Source organism: Saimiri boliviensis, chromosome 18 (genome assembly GCF_048565385.1).
Source record: "Saimiri boliviensis isolate mSaiBol1 chromosome 18, mSaiBol1.pri, whole genome shotgun sequence".
Taxonomy (NCBI): domain Eukaryota; kingdom Metazoa; phylum Chordata; class Mammalia; order Primates; family Cebidae; genus Saimiri; species Saimiri boliviensis.
The window spans coordinates 2,575,234-2,590,668 of NC_133466.1; the positions used below are offsets into that span (position 1 = coordinate 2,575,234).

The 15,435-nt window shown below is 54.6% G+C and overlaps 1 protein-coding gene across 6 annotated transcripts in view; it reads right to left on the reverse strand.

The window, feature by feature from the left end:
• Positions 1-15,435, reverse strand: part of AGPAT3 (1-acylglycerol-3-phosphate O-acyltransferase 3) — a 109,805-nt gene that overhangs the window by 5,086 nt on the left and 89,284 nt on the right. For all 6 annotated transcript variants that reach the window (XM_039480492.2, XM_074389148.1, XM_074389147.1 and 3 more), the window contains 5 exons: positions 15,032-15,193; positions 13,861-14,014; positions 9,983-10,085; positions 3,331-3,406; positions 753-951 (listed from right to left, as the gene is read on the reverse strand). In XM_039480492.2, the coding sequence (XP_039336426.1) occupies positions 753-951; positions 3,331-3,406; positions 9,983-10,085; positions 13,861-14,014; positions 15,032-15,193 (694 nt within the window). The remainder of the gene's footprint in view (positions 1-752; positions 952-3,330; positions 3,407-9,982; positions 10,086-13,860; positions 14,015-15,031; positions 15,194-15,435) is intronic.

Consider the following 15,435-nt stretch of genomic DNA (forward strand, 5'->3'; position numbering starts at 1 on the left):
GGTCTTTGGCTGGTGGGAGCAGAAGGGCTTCAGGCTGTTCTAACAGCTAGGCCTCGCCAACCTAATAGATGCCCGAGGTGGACGAGCAGGACACTCATACGTAACCAGGTCACATCCCGTCCTCCGTGGGTGGCCTCAGGTCACCATGTGGTCCAACGCGAGAGGCTGGTGGCAGTCACTGCCTCTCAGGCCCCTCCCCCCAAGGCCCCTGGCAGGGGCCGCAGGAGCCAGGGAGGAGCCAACCTGACTGCTGGGCCTGGGGAGGGGCTCACGGGCGGGCGCCCGAGTTCACCACAAGGACAGGCCAGTGTTAGCTCAGCCGCAGGCTAGCTGAGGAGTGGTGGTGGGGCTGGCATTGTGCTTGGGGTGGGCACACAGCGGGGAAACCAATGGGGTCAGCGGGGGAGCTGAATGTTGACGTTCTGGTTAAACCTCCTAAATGGCCATCCCAGCCTGACTAAGAGCCCAAAAGCAGACACGGGAACTGGGGACCCTCTCATCGGCATCCTCCCGGGCGCCAGCCAGCGGGTTGCAGTGGGTGGGGATGGCACGGGGGGTGGTGGCCATTCGGCTCTCGGAGGAGACGACCCTCAGCCCAGCGCAAGAGTCCAGGCTCCGAGGCCCATAGGCTGCAGGGGGATCCTGGCTCCCCTGCCTCCCAGGGCCACCGTGAAGAGCCGCCGGGTCCCGGGCCCTGTGGCCGGCACTGGAGGCCCCTCAGAGTGTGAGGCGTTAGCGACCGTGTCCATTACCTGCTCCCACAAACCCCAAGAACGTCAGGATCAGGAGGGGTGATCCGCTGGCAAAGACGCCCAAGACAAAACTGAAGAGGGGGGACAGAAGAATGGTGGCCCAGGAGAGGAAGTTGAGGAGGGTCCAGGGCCTCCGGGCAGGCTTAAACTGCTCCCCGGGAAACACGCCCTTCTGATTATACATCTCCTGGAGCGCGTCCTGGAAGAGGCAACAGGCGGAAAGAAGTGCGAGGCTTCTTTACAAGCTGTCATTTCAGTGCACGAGAAAACTGCTGGCAACGAGAACGAGTCGGCTTTAAAAAAGTGCAACATCAACTAAGAGGACAAATCATGGAAGCTGCAGGTGGGAGGAAAGCTGGCTTTACCTCTGTGGAGAACGTTTCAGAGCATGCACCAAAAGCTCACAAGCATATCAACCCTTTGACTGAGGACGTCTCCCAGGAAAACAATCAGTCAAGAAAGCAGCATTGTGAATACCGCTCTCTGCCCGCCCAGCACAGCCCAGGCGGCTGCCACATCCCACACCTCCCACGAGCCAGGGGCGGCAGGGGTGGCCTGCGTGAGTCCCGAGGCCTGGACGCAAATCCCTGCATCGTATGCTCTCAGCTGCACGGCCACGGAAACGTCCTTAACCTGGCACACCTGGGTTTCCTGGCCTGGTGAAGGAGGCTGAGGAGCTTGAAGGAGGAGCCTGGCTAGGGCCACCTGCAGAAGGTTCTGCCCTGGTGGGAAGGTCAAGGGCGCGGGCTGGCAGGAAATCACCTCGCCTGATGGAGCGGAATGCTCTGCAGCCAGCACCCATGGGTGGGCAGCCTGCGGGGCTCTAGGATGCCTGGGAGTGAGGGCACCGTCGACCCTCTCTTTGAAAGCTGGTTGCAGATTGTCAACACTGAGCTCGCTGGCTTCTAGAGATTTCATTTTTACTAGCTGATCTCTTCGTGGTTCTCGGCTTCCTGCTGGAAACCGGAGTTGGGGTGCTGCCTGCCAGCCACGCACTGTGTCCTTGTGGAGGCCGGTGTCATTGTGGCCCTGCCACCCTGGGCACCCAGCTCCCTGCCTCTGGAATGTCTCCAGGCACACACATTTTGGCTGCGTGCTTCTTGAACTATGTTGTTTGTATAACAGAGATTCAAACCTCGAGCCTGTGGCAGGGCAGGCCTGTCATTATGAATTACCAGGGCAGACTTTTTTGAGCTCAGGAGGAAAAAGGCAAGTCTCAAGGTCAATTCTCCATGCTGGGAGGTAGTTTTATTTTCCAGTTTAACCTTTCTGAGGGTCAGATTCTTAGAGGGTCCCAGCGTCACGTAGGGTTTCCGGTTCTAACTTGCTGCCTTGAAGGAGGGGAAATCCTTATCGTCTGTTTCAACATAGGCATTAAAGCTCACGACTTCAGGGGAGGGGGCAGGCAGATGCCAGCAGCCCAGCACGGCCGAGCTGGCTCCCAGGCCCATCGCCTCGGTTCCAGCCCCGCCTCCCTTTTTAGTCCCAGATTTCCCTGATTTTCTTGAGAGCCCATCAATGCATTTACAATGATACTTTTTACATCCTGGGAGGACTTCCTGGTTCTCTACCCTCCCGCAATGCTGACAGTAGAAATCTAATGCCCCATGCATTTGTGTGCACAAAATAAAGGGAAAGCAGGTGTGGGGAGGAGCAAGCCACGGGGAATGGAAATGGAAGGCCGGAGTGCGGTCCTCAAGGTCCCCCCGCAACATCCTCTGCTTTGTTTCTGTTACATAAGTAGCCTAGTGACTATCTGCATCTGTTACGTACCTCTCATTTCTTTTACATAAGGAAATGAAACACATGTGACCAAATGTTACCAGCCATAGTTATATAGGTATCACGTTACCCCTCATACTTGTCTGTAGCTTGTCAATTTCTCAAACATTAAGAACAAGGGCCCCGGAGCGGTGGCTCACGCCTATAATCCCAGCACTTTGGGAGGCTGAGGTGGGTGGATCATGAGGTCAAGAGATAGAGAGCATCCTGGCCAACATGGCGAAACCCCGTCTCTACTAAAAATATAAAAATTAGCCAGGTGTGGTGGTGTGCGCCTGTAATCCCAGCTGCTGTGGAGGCTGAGGCAGGAGACTCTCTTGAACCTGGGAGGTGGAGGTTGTAGCGAGTTGAGGTCGTACCACTGTACTCCAGCCTGGGTGATAGCGGGAGACTCTGTCTCCAGAAGAAAAAAAAAATACCAGCCTGGCGACCTTATTTCTACAACAAGAATTTTTTCTGTTTCGAATCTTTAGCTGAACATGGTGGCTCATGCCTATAGTCCCAGCTACCTAGGAGGCTGAGGCAGGAGGATCTCTTGAGCCCAGGAGGTAGAGGCAGCAGTGAGCCAGGATTGCACCACTGCACTCCAGCCTGGGCGACAAAGCAACACCCTGTCTCAGAAAAACAAACAAAAACGGAAAGAAGAAGCAGCAAAAAAAGGATCAGGAACATTTGGGACCTGCATGGCACTCCTGTCTCCCACAGAGGACCCACGCGTCGCCTGCCTGCTTGCCAGCGCCCCTTCCACAGCCTCTGTGGGAGACCAGGACCCTGAGGGGGAGTGGGGCCTGATTACCTTCTCCTGGTACAGTTTATGAAGCCACTGAGCTGCCTCCTTTTCGTCCAGCGGGATCTCTTCCAGAGGAAATCTCCTGTGTTATGAAGAAGAGTCAAGGCGGGTGAATCATCACATGACCTCACACTCGGGAGGGCGCGGGGAAACACGGTATACTCAGGTGACCTGTGGGCCCGCCCTTTCTAGGACGCCTCACTCTCAATTCCTAAACACAAACAGAAAATGGACTTCTCCTAAGGCATTCGACCGAGAGCACTGTCAGCCTGGCATGGTGGCGAGGGGCCACGAGGTGCCCTTCTGTGCAGGGATGGCGGCAGCATGAACCCAGCATGCCTGCAAATAAGTGGGCAGGCTGCACCTCCGACCCCATAAGAAGGGTGGTCATTAGTGAGCTTCTGAGAGTTCTGATCTTTCTTTAACATGTTCTTTTCTTGTGGTCTCTAGGCTGGAGTGCAGGGGTGCAATCTCAGCTCACTGCAAGCTCCGCCTCCCAGGTTCAAACGATTCTCCCGCCTCAGCCTCCACAGTAGCTGAGACTACAGGCACGCACCACCATGCCCAGCTAATTTTTGTATTTTTAGTAGACACAGGGTTTCACCATGTGAGCCAGGATGGTCTCGATCTCTTGACCTCGTGATCCACCCACCCCGGCCTCCCAAAGTGCTGGGATAACAGGCGTGAGCCACCGCGCCCGGTCTGACATGTTCATTCTTTGGAGAGAGCCATGGCTGAGGGTGTCTTTCATTAAGCAAAGAGGATTATTTCACAAATGAAATCCACTTGCTGGAAATATGAAAAGTATTAAAAATATAGACATTTTAATCTCAAAAAGTAGCTGATTTCAGTTTGGACACGAAGTTATTTACATACCTAATCTACCAAGTGGGTAGCGGCCCCACAAGTTGACAGGTCTACTTAGTAAGGTAAGCAGGGTAATTACCTGACAAATCTAATTGGAAAACTTTAAATAAGTAACATGTTACAGCTCTTATTTTGACAGTCAGTTGCAATTTGAATAAGTAGATGGTGCAAGCCATTCACATATGATATATTAAAGTCTTTTAAAATTGAATAAGAATGCCAAGTCTGCCAGCTGGGATTACAGTGGTGATTCTAAGGAAGCAGCAATACTGTGTGTACGGGGCCAGGGTTCAGGGGCTGCCACATCCACGCCGCCCGTCACTGAGCTTTGCGGAGAGACGTCAGGTAGGCATGACCTGTTTTCACCAGTGCCCGGTTCTCCCTTCCCTCTGGGCAGTTGAGAAAAACACACATCCAAAAAAGTTGACTATGATTCAAAACAGGCTATTTAGTGTTTATATAAATTAAGCAATAAAATTTTTAAAAAGCTGAGGTAGCCGGGCGCGGTGGCACGTGCCTGTAGTCCCAGCTACTCGGGAGGCTGAGGCTGGAGGATCCCTTGAGCCCAGGAGTTCTGGGCTGTAGTGCGCTATACCAATCGGGTGTCTGCACTAAGTTCAGCATCAATTTGGTGACCTCCCGGGAGCAGGGGACCACCAGGTTGCCTAAGGAGGGGTAAACTGGCCCAGGTCGGAAACGGAGCAGGTCAAAACTCCCGTGCTCATCAGTAGTGGGATCGTGCCGGTGAACACCCACTGTACTCCAGCTGGGGCAACATAGTGAGACCCTGCCTCTGTCTTAAAAAAAAAAAAAAAAAAAAAAAAAAAAGCTGATGTAAAATTTGGCTCATGTGTCTGAATAGTCGAGTTTTCTTAGAACATGAACTCTTTCTTTCAAAAAAAAAAAATCAAGAAAGTTATACAAAAGTCAGAAAATCTTGCCTTATAGTCAACCTGAGTAAAATTAAATTCATTGTCTATAAAATTTTATTGCAGATTAACATGAACAAAAATAAAATGTGGTCTTCTCTTCAAAGAAAAGAAAACCACACATCCTTTCCTCCCACGAGCGGCTTCCGCGAGGGAGCCCGTAACGGCTGGCGCTGGGTGCCGCCTGTTCCCTGCCGCAGCTATGGGAGATTCACCTTCTAGGGAAGGGCGGCCCTACGCCACCACGTGGGACAGTGGCCTGCCCGGCGCACTGTCTGGGCTCATCACGGACCTTTATAGGAAGAAGCAAATCGCTGTGTTGTAAGCCAAAAAAAAAAAAAAAAAAACCACCAACATGACAACCTGCCTTCCGCGGGCAAGCGCAGTGCCTCGCAGCGCCCAGCAGGGGGCGCCGGCGCGCTCAGCGCGGGACAGACCCTCCCGGAGCCGCAGGGCCACGCGCCGCACACTCCCGTCTACACTGAGGCCCCGAAGCCGTGGGGTGCGGGGTTTCCACCTGCGGCTCTTCACCCCATCGCAAGGGAGAGCTGAGACCTGTTACAACACAAGCACACGCCACAGGCCAGCACACACCCCACACCGGTACACACCTCACGCCGGCACACACTTCACACCGGCACACCACACACCAGCACGCAGCTCACACCAGCACGCACCTCACACCAGCACGCACCACACACCAGCACGCACCTCACACCAGCACGTACCACATAAGCACACAAAACACACCAGCACACACCACACACCAGCACGCAGCTCACACCAGCACGCACCTCACACCAGCACGCACCTCACACCAGCACGTACCACATAAGCACACAAAACACACCAGCACACACCACACACCAGCACGCACCACACACCAGCACGCACCTCACACCAGCACGCACCTCACACCAGCACGTACCACATAAGCACACAAAACACACCAGCACACACCACACACCAGCACGCAGCTCACACCAGCACGCACCTCACACCAGCACGTACCACATAAGCACACAAAACACACCAGCACACACCACACACCAGCACACGCCACACACCAGCACATGCCTCACACCACCACACGCCACACACCAGCACATGCCACACACACGCACATGCCACAGGCCAGCACACACCACACACAAGCACACACCACACACCGGCACATGCCACACACAAGCACATGCCACACGCCAGCACACACCACACACCAGCACACACCAGACACCAGCACACACCACACCAGCACACACCACAGAAGCACACACCACACACAAGCACACAGCAGCACACACCACACACCAGACACCAGCACACACCACAGACAAGCACACAGCAGCATACACCACACACCAGCACACAAGACACCAGCACACACCACACACACACACCACACACCAGCACACACATGCCAGCACATGCCACACACCCATGTACACGCCAGCATATGCAACGTGTCAGCACATGGCACACACACCACATGTGAGCATACACCACACATCGGCAAACGCTAGTACACAACAGCACACACCACACATCAGCACACATGCAGCCTTCACAAGGCTCCGCTGCACGCTGGTGAGCAGTGGCAGTGAAGACACCACCACGTCCCGGTAAATAAAACAGCTTGACGCTGGCGCGTGGAGGATTCGGCGCAGGCGCCGTTTCAGGAAGGACCCAGGCACAGACGCTGCCTCTGTCTCCAGTGAGGGGAGGGCCTGCCCAGAGGCCCACGCTGGCTGACTGTGGCCCCGACACACACAGGTCATGCACACCACACCACACACACACACAGCACATACAATTTATACACACCATGCCACACACCACCCCCACGATTCATATACACACATCACACACAGGCACATTTATACACACCACACACATCCATTTATACACACATGCCACACCACACTACACACACACCACACCCATGTAATTTATATACACACACCATATCCACACCAGACCACACACACATCCACATAGTTTCACACACACATGCACATTTATAATTTATACACACACCACACAGTACAACACACACACACATAATTTGCACACACACACTGTACCCCATACACCACATTTGATGCACACCACACACATCACATCACACACACATATGTAATTTATACACACATTATATCATACACAGTGCCCCACACATATATTTTATACACACATTTTTACACACATACCACACATAATACACACATGTATATATTTACACACTACACTGCACATACCACACACGTAATTTATACACAAACATAATGCATATATATATACCACATGCACACATAACACACCATACATACATCACATATACCACATACATAATAGACACCCAGCACACCCCACCTGAACACACACACACACTCACACATACCCCACATACAGGTTTTACTGTATGTCTGTTACATACATTATGAAATATATAAAGATAAGAATTTAAAATGACAAGATGAAAATATAAATAAAAATTGGATCTTTTCTGCACGCCAGGGTGTCACCCTGAGCATGTGCCTCTTGGCGTTGACTCAAGTCCCTCAAAGGCCCTTGGCCAGCGGCCAGCGCTGGGGCCAGGAGAGCCCTGCAGCCGTCCCGCACCCACGGGCCCGGGCGTTGGAGGAGGGCCAGCCCCATGCCCAGCCGAGCCTGGCGCTACAATGGCATGGCCAGGAGACAGTGCTGTGCCCCAGACAGCCCAGCGGAGAGTGACCGGCACAGCCGGAGCCTTAGAAGTTCAGAGCGAGTATTTATTAAAACGCGATTGGGGAAAACAAAGGCAGCAGCAGGAAGGGCGGCAGATGAGGAGGGGCGGGGAGTCTGCTCTCCGTGGGAGCTGCGTGGCCCCCGAGGCCGAGGGGCCATGCAGCTTGGTGGGCGCCCGGCTCCCCCACAGCCAGCACAGACCTGGGGCGGCTTCTCTGACCTTCCGGCCTCGGCCCACCACTAAGCACCAAAGGACGGGAGCAAGACGCGCCTCCCGGGGTCCTCTCGTGAGGGTGACTGAGGCCCGCTGTGGCCAGGATCCGGCCCAGGGCCACCGGCTGCTATCACCCACCTCCTGTCCTGCCCCAGCCATGCCACCATCCTGGGCCCCGGTCAGTCGCCGCAGCCTCCACGGCCCACAGGGGCTCAGAGCTCCCTCCCAGGGCCTTAGATACACAGGGGAGAGGACCGGCGGCTGGCGGCCCCGCTCACCCGGCTCAGGAGAAGAGGGGCTCCAGCTGTCATCGGCCAGTCCTTGAACCGGAAGGGAGTGTGACCTAGCTCACGTTTATGTTCACAAACGATTCCTGGAAACCTCCTACCTACGGTGTGGCCTGAAGAACTGGGTGCTGTTGGGTTTTCACACACACGTGAAAACTTCGACGTGCCCAGCCTCCCGAGACTAGAGGCCTGTGGCCGCAGCAGGCAGGCCAGGCTGACCAGGACACACCCAGTTGGTGGTCAGATTGCAAATATGGAGACGCACGCAGTGACAGCTCTGTGCAACCTCACACACACCACGGAGGACCCTGCCTTTCTGCACACACCGAATGAAACCAGAGACTGACGAGCTCAATGGGGGCTGCCCAAGGGCGCACAGGTGCTTCAGGCACCTCAGAGCAGAACCTCAACAGCCTGCCTGAAACGACGCCTTGCGCTGGGATCAGGGTCACAACCACAGCCTGTGTTTTAAGTCAACAGGATTTCTGGATGCGTTTTCTCCTCTGCGTGAGCCTGGGGAGTCCAAGGGCAGCAATGGCTCTTTGGCGGCACCCACACCCCTAACCCTGTGCAGACAGAGACAAGCTGCCCCCAGGAAAGCTGGCGGTGCCCCGCAGAGCAAGCCCGAGAGGTGCCTCCCAGAGGTTGGACATGCCACTCCCTTTTTATTTCACTGGGACAGTGACCAGGGCTCCGGAGCACTGAAGCTTCAACTCTCAAGACGGGGTTTAAAACAGGCTCTTTAGCCCAACACAGTGGCTCACGCCTATAATTCCAGCACTTTGGGAGGCCAAGGAGGGTGGATCACTTGAGGTCAAGAGAAGGAATCCAACCTGGCCAACATGGACAAACCCTGTCTCTACTAAGAAAATACAAAATTAGCCAGGCATGGCGGCAGGTGCCTGCCCAGCTACTCAGGGGGCCGAGGCAGGAGAATCGCTTGAACACAGGAGCGGAGGTTGCAGTGAGCCGAGATTGAGCCATTGCACTCCAGCCTGGGCGACAGAGCAAGGTCTGTCTCCGAAACAAGAAACAAGGAAAGCCTTCACCACTGTCTCCTTCAACACTGCAGTCCCCCGCATGCCGGGGCTGCCATCGCCAGGGCCAGCAGAAAGCCACTCCCAGCACCGCTTCAGGCCCCACCGCAGGGGCCCCGTCCTCCCCACCAAGAGACCTGCCTGGGTGTCACCCCCCAGGTCGTATGACTGTGGGCCCCAGGAGACTTCAGGAGCCTGGTGGGGTTTGAGTCCAGACCAGGAAAGTCCAGTCCGTCTGACAGAGGGAACTGCAGGGGCTTCCCAAGGAGGCCGAAAGAGAGATGGAGGTGGCCCCAGTGCCAGCTCAACAATTTCCCCAAGGAAAGGAGACACTCCGTGGGCCATGGTGAGTCCCCCATGCAGCCCCCACGTCCCCGTGGCCTCTCCGTGGCCTGCCTGCCCGAGGCCTGCGCAAGTCCCACGGGGCCTTTCCTGTGTGCTGTTCATGGGGGCAGGGCTCCAGGTGGGCCCTGCAAGTGAGTTTCATCCCACGGGGCCACAGGACATGGAGCCTAGACCCAGCCGCCCTCCTGGCCTCTGCCCAGCACCAGCTCCGGAAGGGATGGGGTGGCGCGGGAGCGCAGGCTCTGGCCTCACCTCACACACATGTCCGCCTCGTACTTCTTCCCGTAGAGGATCCCCAGCAGAGACGGGTTCTTGTTTCCTCTGAAGTTCAGGGTTACGTCATAGACAGCGGCGACTATGGGGGGAGACGGGAGGGTGGGTGACCCAGCGCAGCAAGGTCACTGCCCAGGGAAAGCAGTTCCAACTGGGGCCCGGCCTCACCCTGGGGAGAACGTGCCAGGCCCAGCCCCGTCCTGGGAGGTGACACCAGAGCTGCTTCTCCAAGTCTCTGTCTCCCTTTTCCCCGTCCTCCTCTGCTGGCCAGGGCACTGAGTCGCCGGTGTTCCCCATAGGTACTGATGCTGTGCGTGTGTACTGTGTGCTGTGGGTACTGACGCTGTGGGTGCTGTACGCTGAGTGTGTACGGACGCTGTGGGTGCTGTACGCTGAGTGTGTACGGACGCTGTGGGTGCTGTACGCTGAGTGTGTACTGACGCTGTGGGTGCTGTATGCTGTGTGTGTGTACTGATGCTGTGGGTGCTGTACGCTGTGTGTGTACTGACGCTGTGGGTGCTGTACGCTGTGTGTGTGTACTGATGCTGTGCCTGTGTACTGTATGCTGAGTGTGTACTGATGCTGTGGGTGCTGTACACTGAGTGTGTATTGACACTGTGTGTACTGTACGCTGAGTGTGTACTGACACTGTGGGTGCTGTACGCGGAGTGTGTACTGATGCTGTGGGTGCTGTACGCTGTGTGTGTGTACTGATGCTGTGCCTGTGTACTGTATGCTGAGTGTGTACTGATGCTGTGGGTGCTGTACGCTGAGTGTGTATTGACACTGTGTGTACTGTACGCTGAGTGTGTACTGACAGTGTGGGTGCTGTACGCAGAGTGTGTACTGATGCTGTGGGTGCTGTACGCTGTGTGTGTGTACTGATGCTGTGCCTGTGTACTGTATGCTGAGTGTGTACTGATGCTGTGGGTGCTGTACGCTGTGTGTGTGTACTGATGCTGTGCATGTGTATTGTATGCTGTGGGTACTGACACTGTGTGTACTGTACGCTGAGTGTGTACTGACGCTGTGGGTGCTGTACGCTGAGTGTGTACTGATGCTGTGGGTGCTGTACGCTGTGTGTGTGTACTGATGCTGTGCCTGTGTGTTGTATGCTGTGTGTACTGATGCTGTGGGTGCTGTATGCTGAGTGTGTATTGACGCTGTGTGTACTGTACGCTGAGTGTGTACTGACGCTGTGTGTACTGTACACTGAGTGTGTATTGATGCTGTGTGTACTGTACGCTGAGTGTGTACTGATGCTGTGGGTGCTGTACGCTGTGTGTGTGTACTGATGCTGTGTGTGTGTATTGTATGCTGTGGGTACTGACGCTGTGTGTACTGTACGCTGAGTGTGTACTGACGCTGTGTGTACTGTACGCTGAGTGTGTACTGATGCTCTGGGTGCTGTATGCTGTGTGTGTGTGTACTGATGCTGTGCTTGCGTATTGTATGCTGTGGGTACTGACACTGCGTGTACTGTATGCTGTGTGTGTACTGATGCTGTGTGTACTGTATGCTGAGTGTGTACTGATGCTGTGGGTGCTGTACGCTGAGTGTGTACTGATGCTGTGCCTGTGTATTGTATGCTGTGGGTACTGATGCTGTGTGTACTGCATGCTGAGTGTGTACTGATGCTGTGGGTGCTATACACTGAGTGTGTACTGATGCTGTGGATGCTGTACGCTGAATGTGTACTGATGCTGTGGGTGCTGTATGCTGTGTGTGTACTGATGCTGTGCCTGTGTATTGTATACTGTGGGTACTGATGCTGTGTGTACGGTATGCTGTGCGTGTACTGATGCTGTGCCTGTGTATTGTATGCTGTGGGTACTGATGCTGTGGGTACTGTACGCTGAGTGTGTACTGATGCTGTGGGTACTGTATGCTGTGGGTACTGTATGCTGTGTGTGTGTACTACATGCTGTGTACTGACAGTGTGTGCACTGTATGCTGTGCGTGTGTACTGATGCTGTGCATGTGTATTGTATGCTGTGGGTACTGACACTGTGTTTACTGTATGCTGTGCGTGTGTACTGATGCTGTGTGTACTGTACGCTGTGCGTGTGTACTGATGCTGTGCCTGTGTATTGTATGCTGTGGGTACTGATGCTGTGTGTACTGTATGCTGTGCATGTGTACTGATGCTGTGCCTGCGTATTGTATGCTGTGGGTACTGATGCTGTGTGTACTGTACAGTGTGTGTACTGTACGCTGTGTGCACTGATGCTGTGTGTACTGATGCTGAGTGTGTACTGTATGCTGTGTGTATTGACGCTGTGTGTACTGACGCTGTGTGTACTGTATGCTGTGCGTGTGTGCTGACGCTATGCGTGTGTACTGATGCTGTGTGTACTGTATGCTGTGCGTGTGTACTGTATGCTGTGCCTGCGTATTGTATGCTGTGGGTACTGATGCTGTGTGTACTGTACAGTGTGTGTACTGTACACTGTGTGTGTACTGTATGCTGTGTGCACTGATGCTGTGTGTACTGATGCTGAGTGTGTACTGTACACTGTGTGTACTGACGCTGTGTGTACTGTATGCTGTGCGTGTGTGCTGAGGCTGTGCGTGTGTACTGACGCTGTGTGTACTGTATGCTGTGCGTGTGTGCTGATGCTGTGCGTGTGTACTGACGCTGTGTGTACTATATGCTGTGCGTGTGTGCTGACGCTGTGCGTGTGTACTGACGCTGTGTGTACTGTATGCTGTGCGTGTGTACTGTATGCTGTGCCTGTGTATTGTATGCTGTGGGTACTGATGCTGTGTGTACTGTACAGTGTGTGTGCTGTACGCTGTGTGTGCACTGATGCTGTGTGTACTGATGCTGAGTGTGTACTGTACGCTGTGTGTATTGACGCTGTGTGTACTGACGCTGTGTGTACTGTATGCTGTGCGTGTGTGCTGAGGCTGTGTGTGTGTACTGACGCTGTGTGTACTGTATGCTGTGCGTGTATGCTGACACTGTGCATGTACTGACGCTGTGTGTACCGTATGCTGTGCGTGTGCTGACGCTGTGCGTGTGTACTGACGCTGTGTGTACCGTATGCTGTGCGTGTGTGCTGACGCTGTGCGTGTGTACTGACGCTGTGTGTACTGTATGCTGGGCGTGTGTACTATATGCTGTGCCTGTGTATTGTATGCTGTGGGTACTGATGCTGTGTGTACTGTACAGTGTGTGTACTGTATGCTGTGTGTGTACTGTATGCTGTGTGCACTGATGCTGTGTGTACTGATGCTGAGTGTGTACTGTACGTTGTGTGTACTGACGCTGTGTGTACTGTATGCTGTGCGTGTGTGCTGACACTGTGCGTGTGTACTGACGCTGTGTGTACCGTATGCTGTGCGTGTGTGATGCTGTGCGTGTGTACTGACGCTGTGTGTACCGTATGCTGTGCGTGTGTGCTGACGCTGTGCGTGTGTACTGACGCTGTGTGTACCGTATGCTGTGCGTGTGTGCTGACACTGTGCGTGTGTACTGACGCTGTGTGTACTAACGCTGCGTGTACTGTACTGACACTGTGAGTGTGACCCTGCTGTCTGGCTGCTTTCCATTCTTTGTCCCTTTCTTTTATTTCGACTCCTTTTGGAGTATCATCAAGATATCATCATCATCATTATTTCCCTGTGTAAGGTTTTGCATTACGTATTTTTTATTATTTTAATTGTTTCTCATGAATTATTATTTTATCACTTCAAAGCCTGACGTGGGAGCCTTCCAGTGCTAACCCCTCACTTGATTGCTTTTGCTCTTTTGGTAGCCTGTGTTTCACATGGAACACACTCATTTTTTTTTAAGAAACCACTGTTTTCCGTGAGCACAGCGACAGCCCCGGCTCAGGCAGTCTGGGGCCTACCTGTCCCCCGGAGGCACTTGACAGCGGTGGTGAAGCCCTTCGTCCGCGGCAGCAGGTGGTACTTGAGGACAGGCAGCCCCTTGGTGGCTGCCACCTCCATGCTGATGCGGTGCTTGGTCTCTGTGAAGCGCGTCCCCTCACAGTACAGGAGAAACTAGGGTGGACACGGAGACAAAGGGTCACTCCACAGAGCAGCCATCCCGCCTCTCTGACAGGCGGCAAAGGCTGTGGCTGAATTTGTGGAAATCGTGGCACCGCTTTAGTGAGCAGCGAGGGGTGTGGCTGAAACGTTCTTTTGTTCGAGGGCCACAGCCTGCACTCCAGTCACACACACACAGGAGAGCTCCAGAAAGAAGTTTCCAGAAAGAACTGGAGTATGAAGGTATGTTGGGGCAGCAGCCTCTGATGAGCATGGAAACAGGGAGGGTTTCATCTACTGACCACAGCGTGACTTAGAAACGCTCACAGCAGCCAGGCGTGGAGGCTTGCGCCTGTGATACCAGCACTTTGGGAGGCTGAGGTGGTCGGATCACCTGGGGTCAGGAGTTTGAGACCAGCTGGGCCAACATGGAGAAACCCCATCTCTACTAAAAATACAAAAAATTATCCAGGCGTGGTGGCACACACCTGTAATCTCAGCTACTTGGGAGGCTGAGGCAGGAGAGTGGCTTGAACCTGGGAGGTGGAGATTGCAGTGAGCTGAGATTGTGCCGCTGCACTCCAGCCTGGGCAACAGAGCAAGATTCCGTCTTAAAAAAAAAAAAAAAAAAAAAAAAAAAAGAACAAAAAACAAAACCCAGAAATGCTAACAGCACAGGCAGCCATTGTCCAAGACAGACCAGGAAGAAGGGACAGAAGGAGGAATGGGGATGCAGACTGAGCAGGGCGGGCAGAGCTGGGCTCACTGGGGACACCCTGCCCTGCCCCCCCCGATCTGGTCCCCTCAGGATGGCCTAGGCAGAGCTGGGACTGTAGTAGGTAGCAGGCAGGTGGCCCAGGAGAAACCTCCACGCCTGCAGCTCAGATGGCGGAGCCCTGGCCCCGTGGGAGACAGTGGCCATGCGTGGAGACTCTCGTGGGGTTTCCCAGCCCGAGATGTGGGCAGTGGTGCTCCTGGAGTTGGCGTGGCCTCCTCCCGGCACGCAGGGCGTCGGCCGCTCCGTGCACTCACCCACATGTACTCAGGGTAGTCGGACAGACGCCTCAGCCCCTCGATGACCGTGTCCCGGTCCTCCTCCCACTTCCGCTTGCAGAACACGATCTCCAGAAAGTACCACGTCCAGCCGATGAGGGGCACGTACAGCAGCTCCTTCTTAGCGAGGACCTTGGAGCTCTGGAGGGAGGAGGGTGGGCAGCCGGCATGTCAGCACTGGACGGGGGCGGGGGCCTGGGCAGGTTCCCGGGGCACCCAGCTCCTGCGTGGTGCCACTCTGCGAGGCACGGCTTCATGGCTCAGGGTGTCTGTGGTGAATGAGGACCCAGCTTCTGAGGGTGGGTGGACTGCCCCAGAAGTGAGGAAACTGAGGCTCAGGTGTGGCTGAGAGGGCCCATCCTCAGGGAGGGTGGCTGAGCCAG